General features: G+C 39.9%; 1 protein-coding gene across 2 annotated transcripts; it reads left to right on the plus strand.

Moving 5' to 3' along the window:
* Positions 1–5,128: 5,128 nt before the first annotated feature.
* On the plus strand, positions 5,129–12,124 carry LOC149829514 (hypersensitive-induced response protein 1-like). 2 transcript variants are annotated; one of them, XM_090015989.1, is made up of 6 exons: positions 5,129–5,295; positions 8,907–9,105; positions 9,732–9,852; positions 10,742–10,833; positions 10,929–11,025; positions 11,533–12,124. In XM_090015989.1, the coding sequence occupies exons 2-6, from the start codon at positions 8,917–8,919 to the stop codon at positions 11,886–11,888; spliced, it is 855 nt and encodes a 284-aa protein (XP_089872115.1). In that variant the 5' UTR covers positions 5,129–5,295; positions 8,907–8,916; the 3' UTR covers positions 11,889–12,124. The 2 variants fall into 2 exon arrangements, with proteins under 2 accessions (XP_089872115.1, XP_089872116.1); XM_090015990.1 differs by lacking the exon at positions 5,129–5,295 and adding an exon at positions 7,626–7,699.
* The last annotated feature ends 8,665 nt before the right edge of the window (positions 12,125–20,789 follow it).

A 20,789-nucleotide genomic window follows, 5' to 3' on the forward strand; every position in this document is an offset into this window, starting at 1 on the left:
TTTAGTAACGACGACCTTGCGACGGATGTTGTCATTCGTTATTCCGTCACAACTTAGCGACGGAACTGACGACAGATACAGTCTGTCGCTACTTAGCGACGGAATGGGCGACGAATATATTATGTCGCTTATTAGCGTCGAAAAATTCGCAATGGAAGATATCCATCGCTAAGCTGTTTAGCGATGAATTAGCAGCGGATTAGCGACGCATTTAGGTCGTCGTTAATCCACTGGTTTGTTGTAGTGTTTGCTGTTGCAGCACTCCTCCAATGTCATTGTTGGTAACTGATTCAAGGGGACAAGAGAGAGGGAGAGGGAAAGGGAAAGGGGGAAAGCGAAGAGCCCCCATGTTTTTTTTTTTTGCTTAAGTATTAAACATTCTAGCCATTGGATCTGATGTCGATCCAATGGCCAGAATGTTTAAGCACGATGAAGTAGCTAACTCTCAAGCAGCTATGCTCTACTCTTCAAATTGGTACTTAAAAATTCAAAGGTATTAAGTTTATGTTTAGTTATTTCAATGCATATTTGCGGTAATTACTCTGATTTTAACAATAGATAATTCTCATTAAATTTCAGAAAAAAATCTAGTTTTCCTCATTAAATATTTTTGCTTTGCCCATTTTACTATTATTACTCTCTCTCTAAAGGACTTCCACCAATACGTAGTCTTGGTCGACCAAATCACCATTCTAAATGGGTTTTGGTGAGTGAGTTTCAACATGAACACCATTTTCAAGTGGGTCATTGTCTAACCTGCAAAAAATTACAGGTTTTCATTTATTTTCTCTCTTTTTTTCATCCACTTTTGACTAGATTTGAAGTCCTGCACACAAAAAAAAATCATCAAAGGAATACTTAATTCGAGAAGTGTTATGGAGCTTCAAAGAAACTCATTGGCACATGAGTATTTTTGTTTTTGAAAGGCAAACTGGGGTTAGGCAGACCCCTACCAGTTATACAACTATACCATTGAGTTTTGAACATGTAACGTCCTAGCACAAGGTGATGTGCACTGGCTGCTCCTACCAGACAAGCGGATTCGTTGGTGTCGCACATGCATGTTGCCTTCCATCTCTTCCATAAACTTATGAGTTAAGTCGTGAGAGATGGAGACTCATGAATGCATGTATAGAAAAGATGAAAAGTGGTGTTTAAAAAGTGCAATCAAAACATGGAAATAAGATTCTGAGCAGGTTGTATGTTACCCCCTGAACACGGGGCCGCGTGTTCAGGGGTCTGAATGAGTGCCACGTGGCACTCATTCGGCTGGTTGTGTACGGAGGAAGGAATATTGCAAAACCCAAGATCTTCCTGGCACTCATTCGGACCCCTGAACACGCGGCCCCATGTTCCAGGGGGAACATACACCACCCTCTCAATAAGATTGGATAAAGAACCGCTAAGGTGGTATCCCATGTGGTAAGCGGGGTCCTGTGCCAAGCTGAAGGCCCAGTTTCGAATTCCTCTGTCACATGGGGCTTAAGAGATATCTGGTAGGGGTCTGCCTAACCCCAGCTTGCCTTTCAAAAAAATATGGTTGGATAAAGAAAACTGGGAAGGGTAAAGCTGATTTTTTTAATAAAGGTGAAATGGAGATTTAAAATGAGACTGTGGACGGTCAGCTCAGGAAATCGACCTTTACAAGTGCTAGGTGATCGAAGCCTTATAAGATAACTCAAATAAAGAAAAAACAAAATTGTTTACATCATATACATTTATTAAGATTAAAAGTAAAAATAATGAGAACCCTAAATATATTGATAATTTCAAAACATTACTAAAATAATTTCATTTTATGACTATTAAGGAGGAGAAAGACACTTTCTAGAGAAAGAGAGATTGGTAGTTTTCTCATTTTAAGCCTATTAAGAAGAGAGAGAGAAGCAATAATAAATAGTAGGTCATTAATTTTTGAAAAAAATATAATGCGCCACTTGAGTAACACTTTCTTTTTTACGAAAACTCTATGTACTGTATACAAATTTTTAATTACATTCTCAACCCACATTACAAGAATGTCAATTAAGAAAAAGGTATAAAGCATCTGATTTTTTGCACTTGGTACCTTTGCTTCTCCTTTTATAATATTTAGAATTTAGGATTTAGGATAGTTTAACAAGTATTTGAATTGGCAATTTTTTGCCATAAATGGGAATCATAAAAAAAAAAAGTGGGTATGTTTTTTTAAATAACTTTTTTTAAAATTATTTTTCGAATAGTAAAAGTCCGACTATAATATAATCTAGGGATGTCATCGGTCAAATTTGATGCATCACTGAATCTGACTTAATCGGACCTGGCCTAGTCAGATTCAGATGAAAAAAGATAAATCCGAATCCGAATCAAACTAGTCTAAAACTCGAGTTTTTATACTTAATCGGATTTAGACCTTAATCGGGTTTTGATTTTAATTAATCGGGTTTGTATTCGGATTTCAATGCAAGATTAATACTGAATCTGACTAATTTGATTCGGATTCAGGTTGGATCAGGTTACATCCGACTTGTTGACATCCCTAACAGAATCCAAAAAACAAGTTTCAATGTGTCACGTAGCCATATGTGCAAAGATTTAAATCCTTAAAAAAAATCCGAAAGAGATTCTCCACGTTTTTCAAGTGGAGGCTCAAGATTATGAAGATTTGTTTTTTCTGATCGTTTTTCTCATCCTTTAGTTCACCCAAATTTAGTCTAGGCTCCGCTTGTCTGGTAGGATCAGCTAGAGAACGTCACCTTATGTTGGGACGGTGCAGGTTCAAAATCCAATGGCATAGTTGTATAATTGGTAGGGTCTTTCTAACTCCAGCTTGACTTTAAAAAAAAAAAAATTACACTAGCGAGTAGCGATGTACAGTTGCACGCAACCTTATACCAAGTTTGAAGGGAGAGATACACCTGTTTTGTCTTTGTCGAGATAAGTCTCACTCACCATTGGTAGGCCTCACGCTCCCTATCACACATGACCGTTATGACAAAGTGGGAGATGTCCGAGCAGGTTGTATGTTCCCCCTGAACACGGGGCCGCGTGTTCGGGTTCGAATGAGTGCCACGTTGGCATGGTGTGTACGAAGGAATATTACTGATCCCAAGATATTCCTCCGTACACAAACAGCCGAATGAGTGCCAACGTGGCACTCATTTGGACCCGAACACGCGGCCCCGTGTTCGGGGGGAACATACAAACTTCTCTCGGGAGATGTTGGCTAAACAGGTCCAGACTCAGACTCCAATTTGAATAGTGAAAAAAAAAAAACTCACACCAAATCTGATTATTTCACTAGAATCTCAGTGCTGGGATGGGTCGCGAGCTAAAATCTTGGTCAAACTACCTTGGTGGGGAAGCAGATTAGGTCATGCTGAAAATGAGCGTTTTTTGCTAATGCGAACATCGTGGCCGTCTGTTTGCATTTTGGATGAATGCCACGTGGTTTTGTTGACTTTGAGCTTTTTAAAAGGCAAATCGGATGGCCACGATGTCAGCATGACCAAAAACGCTCATTTTCAGCATGACCTGATCTGCTTCCCTTTGGTGGTCCTGTTTGGAATCTCGGTACTAGGATGAGGGTTTATGCATTTGAGATGAGAAGTCAAGCCCTTTCTCCTTTGTATTTACATTAAGGGAGTGTTTGCATGTCACAAAATGGCTTTCTTGGATCCATCTGCCACAGAAATGGAGTCTGTCCCAAGGGGTAAAATGGTTGAGGGTTTTTCACAGAAATGACACTTTTCATCATTTGTGTCGTCACTGTGGGCCCCACAAAAAATGCATACCCGTCGATGCGTTTTTGCCAAAAACAACTCACTTTCTGCGGCACAAACATGCCAGCGCCCTAAATCATGAATTTAGCAGCGGCCACTTCTTTAAATGCATAAACTCCATAAACGCCCATCCCAGCTACAGATTCCAAACAGGCTCAGAATCGAATTCTGATACTTGTCAAATATGCACATATGTCGGATTCGGTGGCAAAAAAATATGAAAACTATATCCACATCCGAGTATATGGTCGAATGTAGTTTTGGCTAGGGGTGGCAAAATCTGACCGACCCGCCAACCCGCTTCTTTGCTGGGTTAGGGTTTGGCTTAAACGGGTTCGTGTCGTAAACGGGTTGACCCACCTAACTCGTTTATTAAATGGGTCGTGTTCGTGTTAGGGGTATGCCAACCCGTTTGACCTGTTTAATAAACGGGTTAGGCGGGCGGGTCAACTCATTTACACAAACCCGTCAACCCGCAACCCGTTTATATATATATATATATATATATATATATATATATATATATAACTTATCTAACACTAACTCCTAACTTTACACTTTAGTCATCCACCTAACTCCTTCCTACCCAGCCACAGCCGAGAGCCCTGAGACCTCTCCTCTCCAGTGGTAGTGTGCACTTGTGCGGTTATCGTGTCTATGTTATCGGGTTGACCCGTTTAATAAACAGGTCGTTGTGTCGTGTAATTGTGTTGTGTCGACCCGACCCGTTTATTAAATGAGTTAACAGTGTCAGGTCGGGTTACCCGTTTAATAAATGGGTCGTATTCGTGTTTGCCACATCCAACCCGTTTAATAAACGGGTCATATTCATGTTGAGGTATTCTGACCCCCAACCCACCGACCCGACCTGATTGTCACCCCTAGTTTTGGCTTGCCAAATACAATTAAACGGAGTTGTATTGGGTCAGGATAAAACTCAATCCGTTGACATCCCTGTTAGTCAAGTAAAGTGCAAACGGGTCAGATCACGTTAGATCTAAATTCTGAATATTGGGCAGCAACAGTAGATCCTAAATAAATCTGGTGTGGTGGAGTTGAATCTGATTATTAGATCCGATAAGAAAAGATGGAGCCTTGTCCCTACGGTCTCGATTAATTTGATCAAAGTACTTTCCTCCTTGACTGCCGCATATCTTACAGAATAACGAATAAAATGTTTTTATCTTTTTCTTTTCGGTTTTTTCCGCGTTCCATAGAAATGAGATAAATCCTTTTCCTCAAAAGAAAGAAAGAGATGAGATAATATTGTGTCAGATCCGGATCTGACGGAGACAATCCGGAACGCCATTACCGAAAATGATAGTCGCAGAACCGTTGTTTTTTGTAAGTTGCAGGGGGAAACCCGTCAGAGTTCCCCGCACAGGTACGAATCCCCTCTCCGAGGAGGAGAGCGAGGCCTTCTTCCTTTGTGTCCGCTCTGTTTCTCCGTGCTGGATCGGTGCCGGATCCGGCGCTTTCTGAAGCTCAGATACCGCCATCGGCGAACGAGGTGCCGAGGAAGCGAGACGTATCGGTAAGAGGATCGTATCGGAAAATCTCTCTCTCTCTCTCTCTCTGAATTATTTGGGTTTATCCGGTAGAAATTTTCAGGATATATCTCGAATATTCGCACGGGAGGGTAAACATCGTGATCGCGAGGTTCTTTCTTGAATCGATTGAGAGGAATACTAGTTTTCTTCATAGGCAGAAGAAAACCCTAATTTTTCAAAGTCGGAACCACGAAGAAATTTCATGCAAATCGTGGAAGTTCCTTTTTCTTAATTTTCCTCATTTTTTGTGCGATTTGTTGTGAAATATGAGAATCCGTTGAGTTTTTGGGTCATTTTTGATGGATGATTTCTCCTTCTTCTTCTTTTTTGAAATTTTGAGCATAACAAAGAGAGTGATGAATTTCTGCTTCCCTTAATTATTATCATTATGTGATTCAGTTTAATTTTGCATCACTCTGATGGATTCCTTCTTATTTTCATAATTCTGATGCGGATAAAATAATGAGGAGATTTTTGGTTTACCTTTAATGATCTTTTTGTTTAATTTCGTTGAGTTGTTGCTCATTCTGATGAATCTTATCTTATTTTTTTGAACTGTGATTGAGTTTCTAAAATCTCAACGCAAAAATTACAAATAACAATGAAATTTCTGCTTTACGTTTATATTGTTCATGTAAAGATTCCTTATTGTTCAATTTTGACGCACAGAATGAATAAAAAATTAAATTTTCTGCTTTACTTTTCTGAGTTTTAAATTTAATTGCATCGGTCACGCTGATGGATTCCTTCAAATTTTTTTCTCCTGCAATTTTGAATCCGGTTAGGTTGGACTCGGTTCAGGTAATGCCCACATCTGAACCGAATCCGACCCGTTCTAGTTAGCTGCCTTGCTTGGTAAGGATATTGGTGGGAAGGCATGGAGATTTCCTTGTGGTTGCTACAAGCCTAAAAAGGACGTCAAATTCCTTGTTGTTGGGGCGATAAGTATGGAGTGGTTGCTCCTTGTATTGGAAGTCAACCAATTTTGTTTTATTTTTTGCTCGAGGTAATGGCCAACCGAAGAGCAATTAACTCCTCCGTCCATATTTTGACTTATTCCTTTCTTCTCTACCTTCGATTTTGCATGTTATTGCATTCAAAACTCTTTGTGGGTCAAGGCTTCCCTACCTGTTTGATGCGTCTCTTGATTAGTGTTAGGCCTAGAATAGTGGAAGCCCATGTGGGTCATCTTGCTGTCACTTGCACGACTTATCCTCTTCATCTACTCTTCTTTTTCTTGTTTGCATGAAAGTCAATAAGCTTATAGGCTTATGGTTTAAGATTAGCTTGAGAGAAAGAATAATGGGAACATGGAAACTGCGTGGCTGTTTTCTTTATGCAACCAAATTAACCTTGACTTGGGACATCCCTGCAACAGGGGCTGTGTCAGGAATCTGAACTAGGGTGGGTACAAACTCCAGGGATGGGAAACAAGACGAACAGCTTGACTAGGAAATTGAGCTCAGCGAGCCGAGATATGAGCTAGCTTGTTTAGGTAAGTGAGTCGAGCATGAACATGGCAAGCTGGGCTCGTCTTGGCTGGTATAGGTAGTTTTACATGCCCACCCCTTACCTGAACACCCTATTGGGGAGTTGTTTGGGCCAGGGTGGGCACGTGCCCACCCTGGCCTCAATGTGGCTCCGCCGCAGCTGTCAATGTGTTGTGTTGGGGCCCACTGGGTTAGCTTGCCTTGTATCGAGGATGCCTTCCAGTTCCAGTCTGGATAAAACATAAGACTCTTCATAAAAGTCTTTATAAGGCGCGGTTGTCACTTTCATGGCTTTCATTGGTGTGCAAATTCCTTCGTGGGTTTGGGTGTTTTCCATTAGCTATCCAAGACATTGGCATGCTGTGAGTTTTGGACGCCGGGTTTTTTTGCTGGTATCAATCCGTAAATTGTATGTGAACTAAATAACAAGTTTTCATAGTTTGGACATTCATTTCATTCTCTTTGTTTGTCTGCTACTGAGTAAATTGATAATCGTTCTCTTGGCTCTAGTTCTGCCATTAGTGCACTGGACCTTGGGCGCCCATTGTTTATCTTTGATTTTGGTTGTTTTACACTATTGCAGTTTTGACCTGCAACTTGCATCTTTAGTTTTCATAGTTTGGTCATTCATTTCATTCTCTTTGTTTGTCTGCTACTGAGTAAATTGATAATCGTTCTCTGGGTTCTAGTTCTGCCTTTAGTGCCCTGGATCTTGGGCGCCCGTTGTTTATCTTTGATTTTGGTTGTTTTACACTATTGCAGTTTTGACCTGCAACTTGCATCTTTAGTTTTTTTTTATTCTTTTCGGTGGAATATCACTGCTGGATGGTTGTATTTATTCATGTATTCCTGTGGTGCCAGATATTTTGTATTGATTTCTGAATTGCATACTTCATCTGTAAGTTCTGCGTATCTGGTTAGGATTCCTCTAATTTAATTGTGTAGTGGTTATTTACTTATCTGTTTATTTGTTAGTTGTTTTTTTGTCAAGTTCTTTTCAACAGAAATCCATTATTTATTCATTCTATGTTTGTCCAAGTTGAGTTTCTTTGGATACATATGGTCTGTAATTTTTCCAAGACAGCATAGTTTTGGATGGGAGTTAGGGTAACTAATCTATTATTCTACAAGCAAATCTATTCACTTATTCGATCTAGAGACAACAGCCTTCTGAATTTTATGTGGGATGCAAAAGTTGATTAAATTTAATCTGATAAAGGTTCTTCTTGATTACTGTAGATGCAAAAAGCTGCTGTACTATTAAGATTCTAATTGTTTTCCAGTTATAAACATCAACTTTGAAATTGTGTTCCTTTGTCATTCACTTCTCACAGCCCCTTCATCACCATGCTGATGTTTTTATATAGTGTTGGGCTTGCAAGTTCTGCTAGTGAAGGATATACTCTATTCATCAGTTTGGCAGTTTGATGACAAAGCTGTAGATCTCACCATAGCGTAGTCTTACTTCCTAAAGCCCCTTTAGGTTCATGTAAAAATAAAAGAAAAACTGTGAATTGGATACTGAATCCAGAGTAGCTTTTTGACCAAGAGTTTGTAAAGTTTGATTGGCTTATCCTCTGCTTTCTTCATGGACATACTCATTCAACTTTTAAATTCTTGTTATGGCAAGTTTTTCATTGAGCATACTTGATAGAAATATAGTCGAAATAGTATACTTGGTGCAAAAATTGTCCTTATTAATTGAATGGTAACCAAAGCAACTGCTTCATGTGGTAGTTCATATTTTTTTTCTCAAATTATAAGATATTGCTAACTTTGACTCATAACACATTGCTGGTCTGCAAACTGTCTAGCAGAAGTTGGCTAATGCGGCCTTTAGATAGTTGGATGCCTGATATATGTCATGATCATAGTTGGCACTTAGTTTATCTTACAAGGCATTGTAGGTTTCTGTTAGTAAGATATATTCTTAAAGCTTAACAGTGATTTTGATTCTCATGATGGATGCATTTACTTGGCCAAATTTGTGAAATCTTGTTGTTGATGATGATGCTATATTGTTTCTTGCTCTTGTTGACTAGGTCAAACAGTTTGTCATTTCTGTTGTCTTGTAGTTAATGTTGATTGCATCATTCCTTTTCTAGGAGATAGATCATGGGGCAACTACTCTGCTGTATTCAAGTTGACCAGTCAACAGTCGCTATCAGAGAGAGATTTGGAAGGTTTGATGACGTGCTTGAGCCAGGATGCCATTGCCTTCCATGGATTTTTGGAAGTCAATTAGCAGGACATCTTTCCTTGCGAGTGCAACAACTGGATGTTCATTGTGAAACAAAAACCAAGGTTCATCACTTTTTATCAGCTTATCTTTATATCAGATTATATCCGTCTTCTAATCTATTCATGTCCAGTCTGCACACTGCAGTTATTGTGACCATAGTTTAAATACATATTTATAAGATTTTGGAGATTGACAGGCTCAATTCAGTTCAACTAGGACCCAAACTAAACTCATGGTTTATATACTCGATGAGCTCACTTTTCAGATTTCTTTTTTTACTTGCACTACAATATCTTCTTGCAATGATAGTTGAAATTTTCAGGTGAAAAATTTCAAAATTTCCGTTTGTTGATCCTTTATTTTTTGTTGTTTAAAACTAAGAACTTCAGAAATTTCATTAGTCCTAGGTCCAGTCACTGTTGGACCTATTGGCTTAAAGAAAGTTCATCACCAACTAAAATTCAATGTTGTCTGCTGTCTTGACCAACAGTAAAATAATTGCCAATGGTTGGGTATTGTGGATGAAATGACATAATTCATACTTCGTTTGTTTTTTCTCTTATGAACTTAACCAACTTGTGTGGAGTTTCAAGCCCAAAATTTCTTCTGATGGGTGTGTTAATTCAAGGAGTAGTCCTCCATCTGATCAATTCACAGAGAGCTAACTTGTCTTTGTTTCATTTTGCAGGATAATGTGTTTGTTACCGTTGTTGCATCTGTTCAATATCGTGCCCTGGCAGATAAGGCAGCTGATGCTTTTTACAAACTGAGCAACACACGTGAGCAGGTTCAAGCTTATGTTTTTGATGGTATGTCAAACCAAAAATCTATTCTATTGAAGGTTGATGTGCGTAATTATGGTTCTATTTTTTCAGGCAACTTATCGTTGTTAATTTTGTATTGACTACCCAAACCCTAGCATTTGTTTATTGCATTCTCTTTTGTCAAATTATTATGGTAAAAATCTGTAGACATTTGGTTTTGTACATTATATTGATGTCCCTTTATGTTGTGCATTTCACATCTGGCCTTATTTAAATTTTGTCATCCTATTGTTATGCTGACCAACTTGGTTTTTTCTTTTTTCAGAAGGATTGAAATGCTAACTTGGTATTTTTATATTTGAAGTATCTTATGACCTAAACAGTTGAAGTCTATAGCTCAATAGTTTCAGATAAAGCATGCACATCCAATTCTTTTATCTCATATGAACAGATAATGCATGATGATGATGATTATTCCTATTCACCATTCACGCACATTCTGGCACACTCGGTAGTAGCGGTGTTATAAACCTGCATGCTTATGGACCTGAAATAACCTGTAGGTGCAATAGTTCTGATGCTTCATGAGCTTCTAGTAGCAAGGCTCATGGAACACGATGCTAGCATGCATAATTGCTAGCACGCCTACAAATTGTGAAGCCATCACCGTATGTCATGTTCTTCTCCCTTGGAATCAAGCCATGAACCTACCTTACAGTCTGTTTTCTTTTACCATTTATTCTCACAGTTTTGTCTGTCTGAGAATAACAACACATTTATCATATGAAGCTGGATTGGCTCTTTGGCATGACTTTATGCCCCATTGAGATATTTTGCTTTAATCTACTGGAAAAAAATTAACGATGAGCAAGGAGGATATTATTAAAAAAGAAAATGAAGTGGAACGAGTAAACTTTTCATTTTTTTGTTTCAGTCATTAGAGCTAGTGTTCCAAAGATGAACTTGGATGATGCTTTTGAACAAAAGAATGAGATTGCAAAGGCAGTAGAAGATGAACTCGAGAAGGTAAGCTTTCACATAGCTATTCAGTGGTGTATTTTGTGAGCCATAGCACCGATTTTGTTCAAATGTTATTTGATTTTCCTCCCTTGTCAATGCAGGCCATGTCAGCATATGGGTATGAGATCGTCCAGACACTCATAGTTGATATCAACCCAGATGAGCATGTTAAGCGGGCAATGAATGAAATAAATGCAGGTATGCTTTTCCAACCAATGTTTGATCAATAGTACAAATTTCGCCACAGGATAAAATGTTTTCCTCATTAAATCAAGTTCAAGGGATCTTGACAATTTAATCATTCATGAAGATGTTATTACAAGCTGATGGGCTGTGTGTGTACATGTTTGTTTCAGTTTTTCAATTAAAAAACAATGCTCATCACTTTATTTGCCTGATGTCTCCAGAAGATTTTTATATGACGACTTCACTGCGGTTGGCATTCAATCTGAACCATTGCATGATTCTCTGTTTTTAAGTATTGTTGCTAGTACAATGTTGTTGGGGCTTTAAATACTATTTTTTCAATTTATAACCCAAAGAAACCTCACCCGGCACAAAGACCTGGTCGGATGGCTCAGCCTGCCATACCTACTTGGTAGTATGCTTTTGTGAAACTACATGCTCTCTTGTTGCTGGTGGACGATCAAATGTAGTTTGGCAGCATAACTTTCTGATCTGCATATGTTCTGTGAATTTTTGCAGCTGCGAGGATGAGGGTGGCAGCTAATGAAAAGGCAGAAGCAGAGAAAATACTGCAGATCAAGCGTGCTGAGGGAGATGCTGAAGCCAAGTATCTGGCTGGGCTTGGTATAGCTCGTCAGCGGCAGGCTATAGTTGATGGTCTGAGAGACAGCGTGCTTGCATTTTCCATTAATGTTCCTGGCACCACTGCCAAGGATGTGATGGACATGGTGCTGGTCACTCAGTACTTCGACACAATGAAAGAAATTGGTGCATCCTCCAAGTCATCAGCTGTTTTCATCCCCCATGGTCCAGGTGCTGTAGGCGATATTTCTTCCCAGATCAGGGATGGAATGCTTCAGGCCGCTCCCCATTAAAACTTGCATCCGCACTTTCTAGACTCTTAGTAAGTGTATATGATCCATAAAGTTTGCCCTAGTCAGTGATGAAATGGATGAGAAAAGTGGTGTTTGGTTGTTACATTTGTGTATGGCATTTCTTTTGATTTTTTTTTTGTGTAATATGAAATTTGTGTGCATTGTCTATGGTTTGTTACGCTAGCTTTTTTCTGTATGTAATTTTCAGTCTTATAAATTACTGTTTGATATGCAGGTATATGATTCAGTGCATTAATTCTTTTTTCCTTGTGAAAACAAACAATTCATACATGTATGCATGTTCAGTGTCTAGGGGCTCGAGTCTGGACTGGCGGATGAGTGTTTTAGTCCCCTTCAGTTGGTAGTTGGTGCCATGCATCACTCCCAAATTTGAACCAAACTTGGCTAATGCCATTTGGTAGTTGACCTTGTGTAGGGCTGGGTTCAAGCCTGGTAGCCTTGGGCCATGCTTGACTGTTTATGTAAATGTGTATTCAAAACAAATGATGACCCAACCCATGGTTTGACGACAAGTTGGGCTGGCACGGGCCCCATAGAGCCTGATGGGCCTGCGAGAAGGCCTCTATCCCACCTGGCCCTTAATGTTTTCAGGCCATGTGCATTTCTTATTTGGCCACGGCTCATGACTTGAGCCCATGTACACGTTTCTGGGTTGGATTCGTGTAGGATCAAGCCCCATTTGGCGAGCATTTTGCCCATACCTGACTCAAGCCTGGGCAGACTATTGATGGAGCGAGGCTGAGACTAGGCATAATCATGTTTCAGACTGCACATGCAACCCAAAATCAGCGCACAGCAGGTCTATTACCTGATGGCCTTCCAGGTCCCTTAGGGTATGTTTGATCGTTTGTCCAGGGTTGGACGAAATGAACAAAAAGAACGGAACAAAACATTGGTTTTGTTCATTCCGTAACAACTGTTCCAAATCCAATTTGGACTGTACACAAATACTATGTTTCAAATGTCCGTTGTTTGATGGCAATGTGTGGACAACTTGGACAGTCATGGATAATGGGTCGAATTATTTTGTTTTGGGTCGTATGATCCAATCCGTCCACCATTTTACATGTTTTAACAAATTTATTATGGGTTTTTTCTCGGATATGGATCCAATTACGAAATAATATCTAAAATTATAATTTTTTGTCATGAATATGGATTTGGAATTGAATTTTTGCCCCAAATATGGATATTGAATGGCATTTTTGCCCTAAATATGGATTTTTGCTCTAAATAAGGATCTCAAATTGGATATTTGCCTCGAATATGGATCTTGAATTGGATTTTTGGCCCAAATATGAATTTTTGTCTTGAATATAGATCTCAAATTGGATATTTGTCCTGAATATGTATTTTTGCCCGAATATGGATCTCAAATTGGATTTTTGCCCCGAATATGGATCTCTAATTGGATTTTGCCTTGAGTATGTATATTTTTACCTAAGCCACATTTGAATAACAGTTCAAAGGATATGAAACACGTACTCTACAAAATCTCCAGTTTACATTGTACTTAACATGACCTTCATGTAGAATTTGCAAAGTTCATGAACATTGCAAGAGTAGAATCTCTTTCTTATCAATCAAATTGATAAATATATATCAATAAAGTTTCTTGTGATATTGATGCAAACAGATTTAATGCAAACAATATAATTCACAAGTGCGAGCCAATCTGCAAATGAAGATATATGTAACTTATTTGAGAACAAATAAATTTAAAAGAAGGTCAATGCTACCATAACAGCAGGAGAAGAAAAGCAAGCATTCCATTATAATTTTTGTTGGTTTCCTACCAGCTTTTTCACTAGGACACCACAATAAAACACTAAAAAAAAAAGAATAACCAAGTCCTGCTTTGGAAGTCTTTGCTTCATTCTGTCACCTTACACTTTTCAAAGAGGACGATTGCAGGTTGGAATTCTGCACATGAACCTTCTTGCAGGAAATTAGCATCTTTCATACAAAGGTTTACAAGATAAAACCTTCTTGCAGGAAATTAGCATCTTTCATACAAAGGTTTACAAGATAACAGCATCAATGATACAATGAAGGCCATCATTGGCTCTTTTTTTATTTTGATTGTCTGACTTCACCTCCATGCTATCGTGTTATGATAACAATGCAATTGTCTGGTTGTGTAGCTGCTAAGACATGCATTTACATGCAAGGTTGCATGAAGATGAAATTTTTTGCTTGTTTGTGTAGCATGAGAAAAACAGATTGAAAACGGAAAAAAATTTTTGCTTGTTTGTTTGTTTATGGAAAATTTTCCAACTAGCTAACAAATGGTAGCTGCACCACCAGGAAGCCTGCATTTGCATATGGTTTATAATCAGCGCTGTTAAAAAAAAACACTGGATCTATGATACCCACAACCCTATGATACAACAAAAGCATCAGTAGCTCCAACTGGGCAAATGCTGGCAAAGATAAACACTGGATCTACACAAAGGAGGCAAGCATTGAGATTCAACAGCATTAACAGAAAAATTCATGGAAACATGATTATTTATATATGTATGTATATATAATTCAGAACATGTTAACAAAAAATTTCAGCATATATTAACAAAATTTGGAAACATGCTTTTATAGAATAGGCACACAGTATACATAAACAAAAATAAATGTACAGTATATAAACAGAAAACTTCAACATATATTAACAGAAAAAACATATATAAAGAGTATATATAAACCAAAAATATGAAACAAAAATATCTGTATATACAGTACATATAAACAGAAATATAGAGGTCTATAGGTTATACAACATATATAAACAGAAAAACTATATATATATACTCCTATTAACTGTTCTTAACAACTTCTAAGCATCCTAGCATCAACCTCCTATTATAAATAATGACATGAAGGAGCCAACCGAAAAGAGGGATTATGCTTTTTTATGCAATTCCTACATTGTTAAAGAGTTAAAATTATGAAAAAATAAAATAAAAATTTTCTGTTGTGCTTAATCATGTATTCATTACCATTGAACAAGTTTCCTTGAAATGCAGAAAAATGCACTGAGTGTCTAGATTAAACTCGATTAAAATGCAAAAAATGCTCTCACTCAGAAAAAATGCACTGAGAATAACAGGAAAAATGCAGAAAATACACTAAGTGTCTCGATTTGGCATGCAAACCCATTCCCAATATTAAGATTTCATGATAATTAACATCCCCAAAACCACCTGATGTCCTGATCATTACCCTCACAAAATGAATGAAACATCCAAATCTACACATTTGCCTTCAAAACAATGACAAGAGATAACCAGCAACCCCACATCTTCAACTCCTCCTATTCATCCTCCACCGTTTTTTGGCAGAACTCGCTCCAATGGCACACTCCACGACCGCCCTGATCGCCTCTTGTCTGCACCCAACCGTTGAGTCGCTGAAATCCTCCTCACCGGTGACAAAGAGCACATTGACCATCTTCCCACCGAGCGTGATTGCAAACGACAGAGGGGCGCCCGTCGATTCCCAGTCTTTTTCGAGTTTGAGCGCTCCGGAGGAGAGAGAGTACTGTACCCGTTCATTTTTGGCGCGCCCGTCGATGCACAGCTTTTTTTCCTTCCCCTCAATTCGTGTTCATTTTGTAACATGGGGAGGTGGATCGACAATTACAATGCGGCGGACGCGCGGAATGCCATCCGCCGCGTGCAATGTTTGTTAAAAAAAATGTTCTGAACGTCCATCAAACAGAACAAGACAGTGTATGACTGAACATGGTAAGTGTAATTCATTGATCTTTCTAGCCCGTCTATGTAAATGGACCTTAGCCAAATCAAGCCATAAAGTAAGTATGCTTAATCCGGCATTGCAAGAGGCAAAGTTTTTTATTTGATGAACAAGTTGGTGCTTTGTCTTCAAACTTTGTGTCGGTCTTAGTGTCCACGGTGCCTTTCACACACACACATATATATATATAAAGAGGGAGAGAGAAAGACGAATTATAACCATCAACATTACAAAACAGGTTCAACCAACAATAAACTTACTGGAAAGCCAAAAAAGGCCCGACATGCCAAGAAAAAAAAAAAACAATATACAGATACAGTTAGATGACGAACATCACCCTAGATCATGAGGGAGCCATAGAGGCAGATTGCGTTGAAGATCAGGAATGTTGATGCACAAAATGGCATACACATTTGCCAAAATAAGGTTCACCAGTTTATTGAACACTGCCAGAATATGCTAAAAAATAGCATTGTTGCGGGTCATCCATACGGCCCACCAGGACAAGAGAAGCCAAGTTCGCCAAATAATCTACCATTTGTTGCAATGACGAACTGGCTGGAGACCCCACAGCAAGTCGCTGACGAACAATTCCTCACACGCTGACTCCCGATTTATTCCAGGTCACCTTAAAGATGTTTTGAAAAACAGTGCATTCCCAAAAAAGGTGAAGCGCAAATTCTTCGACCATCTCGCACAACACACATTTATTCGGTAGATGAAATCTGTCTGATTTGAGGAAGTTGTCAGTCTGCACCTAATCGTGTAAGATTAGTCATGCCAAAAAACGTGATCGAGGAGTCGGTCCCTTGCCCCAGATCAGGCTCACCGGAAACCGATCCACCCCCGAAGGAAGGAGAGCTAGGTAGGATTCTTTTGAGCGAAAAGATTCGTTCGGAGCAAAGTTGCGACCAAAAAACTGTGACTGCGAGTCAACATTTCCATTATTTGAAAAAAACGTGGACCATGCTTGGATCCATGATCGACGAAGCTTTGACATTGTTCGTTGACGCATGCTTGTAACCCCCACCAACGATTCCACACCCCCCATAGTTAGCTAGAAGAACACTTGTACACGTGGACCCAAGTTGGTGCGCAAGCCAGCACTGCTTCATGACGAGCATTATACTCCTCAACGTGGGATCCTTGATTCCCAAACCCCCTTATATAGAGGAAGTAGAAGGGTGTCCCACCCTATCAGGTGGCGCTTGTTATTGGGGTCATGCCCAGACCACAGGAAGTTTGTCACTACCCGAGCTAGCTTTTTACTAACCCCCATAGGCATCAGGAATATAGACATAAAAAATTCTAGCATAGCATTTAGAATGTGCTTGATGAGAGTCAGTCTACCAGTGATGGAAAGGTAGAAAGCTTGTCAGCTCGATATTTTATTTTGAACCCTTTGAAGAGTAGCGCTCTAGGTTGTTGTTGTTACACGACTGATCTGAAGCAGTAGACCTAGACAAGAAAAGGAGTTTTCCGATACCGAGTACCCGAATATCCGCTGGCCCATGACCAACATTGACGGAGGGACATTTACCATGGACAAACAACACTTATTATAGTTTATGGATAGACCTGACATCAATAGGAAAAAAAAGACAACCTTGAATCTTAACATTTGTTGAATGGAAACCCTTCCGAAGATAATTATGTCATCGGCGTAGGTCAGGATCTGACTACGGCATTCCTGTACACCAAGAGGCTCAATTAGACCACACTCCACTGCCCTCTTAACCAAAACCACAAGGTCTTCAGAGACGACGTTAAAGAGTAAAGGAGACAGGGGACATCCTTGTCGAAGACCACGATTAAGCTTGAATTGTTTCCCCTTGACCCCATTAATCTGAATCTGTGATTGGGCATTGGTTACCACCTCATGCACTCAGCTAGAGAAGCGTCTACCGAAGCTCAAGTTTGCCAACATGTTGAAAAGGAACGGCCAATGAACCGAGTCGTAGGCTTTATGGAAGTCAAGCTTAAGAGTGAAAAAAGGTCCTCCACTGATCTTGAGAGAATGCAACACTTCAGTGGCCAAAATAAAGGAATGTTGAATCCTTCTATTAGGAATGAAGGCGAACTGAGCCTCCGAAAAAATCCTAGGAGCGACTGATTGCATCCTATTAGCCAAGACTTTGGCGATAATATGATATAAACCCCTTAGCACTGATATAGGGCGGAACCGCGAGATGACTGATGTGACTTCCTCCTTAGGAATAAGCGACACAATGGCTAGGTGAGAAAGAACCGACAATCGGTCATTGCGATGAAACTCAGCGAAGACACTAATAATGTCATTCTTAACACATTGTCAGAATATGTGAAAAAAATCCACTGGATACCTATCAAATCCTGGAGCCTTCCACCCTGACGAATCCCGCACCGCCGAGAAGATTTCTTCTTCGGTGAACAACACCTGAATCGACTTGGAGAGCGCCCGATCCATGGACAAAAATAATATTGTACCCATGTAGCCACTTGCAACTTGGCTGTAAGAATACAGGTTAGAGAAATAGTTGGTGACAGCATGGAGTACCTGATCGCCCGAGAAGGAGACATCGTTGATAGACATAGAATGAATCACATGTCTTTGAATCCTATGAGATGCGAAAGAATGAAAGAACCTTGTGTTTTCGTCACCCGCTTTAAGCCAAGTCACCCTTGACCCCTGCTTCCAATGAATCTCATCTTTTAGACGCCAAGATTGCAAAAGAAGAGTTAGCTCAGCCGATCTAGCATTTAGGCTTTCCATCTCTGATGCATTCATATAGGTCATAGCCAAGAAAGACTGATTGATAGACGATAGCTCGTGCTCCCAATCCTCCATATTTTTTAATTTGCTTGTTTTATTGGAGATAAGCCAAGATTTGATTCGCAGGATAAGCGAAAAAGCTTAATCATGCATTGTGTAGCCACCCGGTCCGCATAGCACGGTCTACTCCAAGATTGTTGGACTAACAACTCGAAACCTGCCTCCTTAAGCCACCATTGCTCAAAGCTGAAGGATCTATTGCCGGTGAAGCCTTGGCCCTATCAAATAACAATCTGACTATGGTCTGAGACAGATAGTGGAAGTAGGCAACATAAATGCCATTAATAGAGCTCAGCAGATACGACGAAACTAGCACTCTGTCTAGCAAATGAAAGCATGGTCTAGATCGCTGATTGGTCTAAGAGAAAACTTCACCTATATGGGGAACGTAGTACAACCGGTTCATCTGAATAAAGTTTTGGAAGCCCCTCATTGAAGCCGAGTAGGAAACCGGAATGCTTGAGTCGATAGGTGACAGAAGGCAGTTGTAATCTCTCATGATAATATGTTGGTCTCCGAATGAAGTAATGACCCTATTCAAGTTCGACCAGAACTCCTCTCGACGACTTTGGCGGTGAGGATCGTACACCATTGTGACCACAGCTGGTGCCATTTTTGGCGGAAGGGGAAGAGCGATGGATATGAAAAATGCTCCTTCATCCACCCGTTGTAAGGCTATAAAATGTTTCTCGAGGATAAGGAGGTCTCTCGTATATTGAATCGCAGGCTTAAAGAAGAAATCTGCACCACGCCAGATTTTGGGGACGATAGAACTCAAGATATTCGCCATCTTTGTTTCACAAAGTGCAATCAGATCGGGCTTTTCTTGAGGAATCCATTTCGCCAAGAAAAGATGCTTGGAGGGGCAATTCAGTCCCCAAATATTCCAACACAAGATCTTCATAACTGGAAGTCCGGAAATCCTCGAGGAGTGCGAATCCTCACAGACTGCCTAGGAGAGACCCCAGACTCGCTAAATGGAGATAGCGAAGGCTGACGACGTCTCCTTATTGGGAGACCACCCCGCCTAGTTTGAGATACCCCCCGATCGAAGGAGATTGGGGGTTGACGTTAGTGATACGCTAATCATCCGCCACCAAGGTCGGTAAAAGATCTTCGATCGCGGCCAAGGACTCACGCATAACAAAATTAATGTTGAGTAACTTGGGTTGGGAAAGCACTAGGTCGAGACGCCGAGCGACTTCGTCTACGGACAAACCCATGATTGATGAAAGATGACCACTCATAGAGGGCGAACCCGCAAGCGACGAATAGACGGAGCCTTGCAATACACAACTAACAGAGGAGAACTTACAAAACTGTTGGAGACCAGGCGAAGCAGACAAACGATGCTATTGTCTGTGATAGACGAAACCAAGGCTGAAAGACCATAAACTAGCATGCAGAAAAAATGTTGTCAGACCGAGACTCCAATAATAGGCAACATATTGGCTGATGCAAGAAATGAAGCCTCTGAAAGATGAGACCTCTTCCATGGGAAAGGCCAAATCTCAGACCCCTTGATGATCATAGCAAACGAAATTGAAGATGATACAACTACAGAGAGACTGAGAGAATCCTTTGGCGTCATGGCGACCCCTGACGGACCCCGAAGCCCATCAACCTCGGTGTAGGGACCAACCAAATGGATCCACGTCATTGTAATCCGAGACTCAGACCACCAGGATTCCCACGACAGCAAGCATCTTCCTGACCAAGGCAAAGATGCCGCATCACACTCGTCAGTCCACCTGGTATCCCTCCCAACTTCTTGGGTAGAGTGTAGACTAAGAGAGAAGTTACCCAGAAACGCGCTTCCAAAGCATCCCGATAATCAAAGAGGAAAAAGGCGGCCCCCTAAAAAGAAAAGTACCTCCAAACGAAAAGCCCAGAAAGGATGAGACTGCAGGCGATGATCTCTCACCTCGAGGCTCCAAAAATTCCCATGCAAAAATCCGCATGAGAGAGAAAGAGAGAGAGAGAGAGAGAGAGAGAGAGAGAGAGAGAGACCAATACTAAATTTTTTGGACTATGAAAAACCTATTATGCAATACAAAAACTCTATCCAAATGCAAGTTCTTAAGTTTTTGACCATGTAGATTACATCCATGTACTTAAATTTGTAGAAAAATACATTTAGAATTGATTTTTGAAGTGATTTGGATGATTTGGACCTTCTTTAAGATTTAAATAAAAAATAAAAAATGATTGTACTGTAGAACAAAAATGGAGCATTTTAAAAAATGCCCTATAATTTATCAAATCTGCCAAATGGACAATTTCACAGGTTCTCACTTTTTTGGGATGTTTTTACT

The sequence above is a fragment of the Nuphar pumila genome, chromosome 8 (genome assembly GCF_984573655.1).
Source record: "Nuphar pumila chromosome 8, dmNupPumi1.hap1.1, whole genome shotgun sequence".
NCBI lineage: Eukaryota > Viridiplantae > Streptophyta > Magnoliopsida > Nymphaeales > Nymphaeaceae > Nuphar > Nuphar pumila.

Excerpts from the sequence above, each read along its gene's own strand:
- LOC149829514 (XM_090015989.1), top strand. The coding sequence starts at position 8,917 with ATGGGGCAACTACTCTGCTGTATTCAAGTTGACCAGTCAACAGTCGCT. Across the intron at positions 9,853-10,741 it reads TCAAGCTTATGTTTTTGATG|TCATTAGAGCTAGTGTTCCA; the intron begins GTATGTCAAACC and ends TTTTTGTTTCAG. Across the intron at positions 10,834-10,928 it reads TAGAAGATGAACTCGAGAAG|GCCATGTCAGCATATGGGTA; the intron begins GTAAGCTTTCAC and ends TTGTCAATGCAG.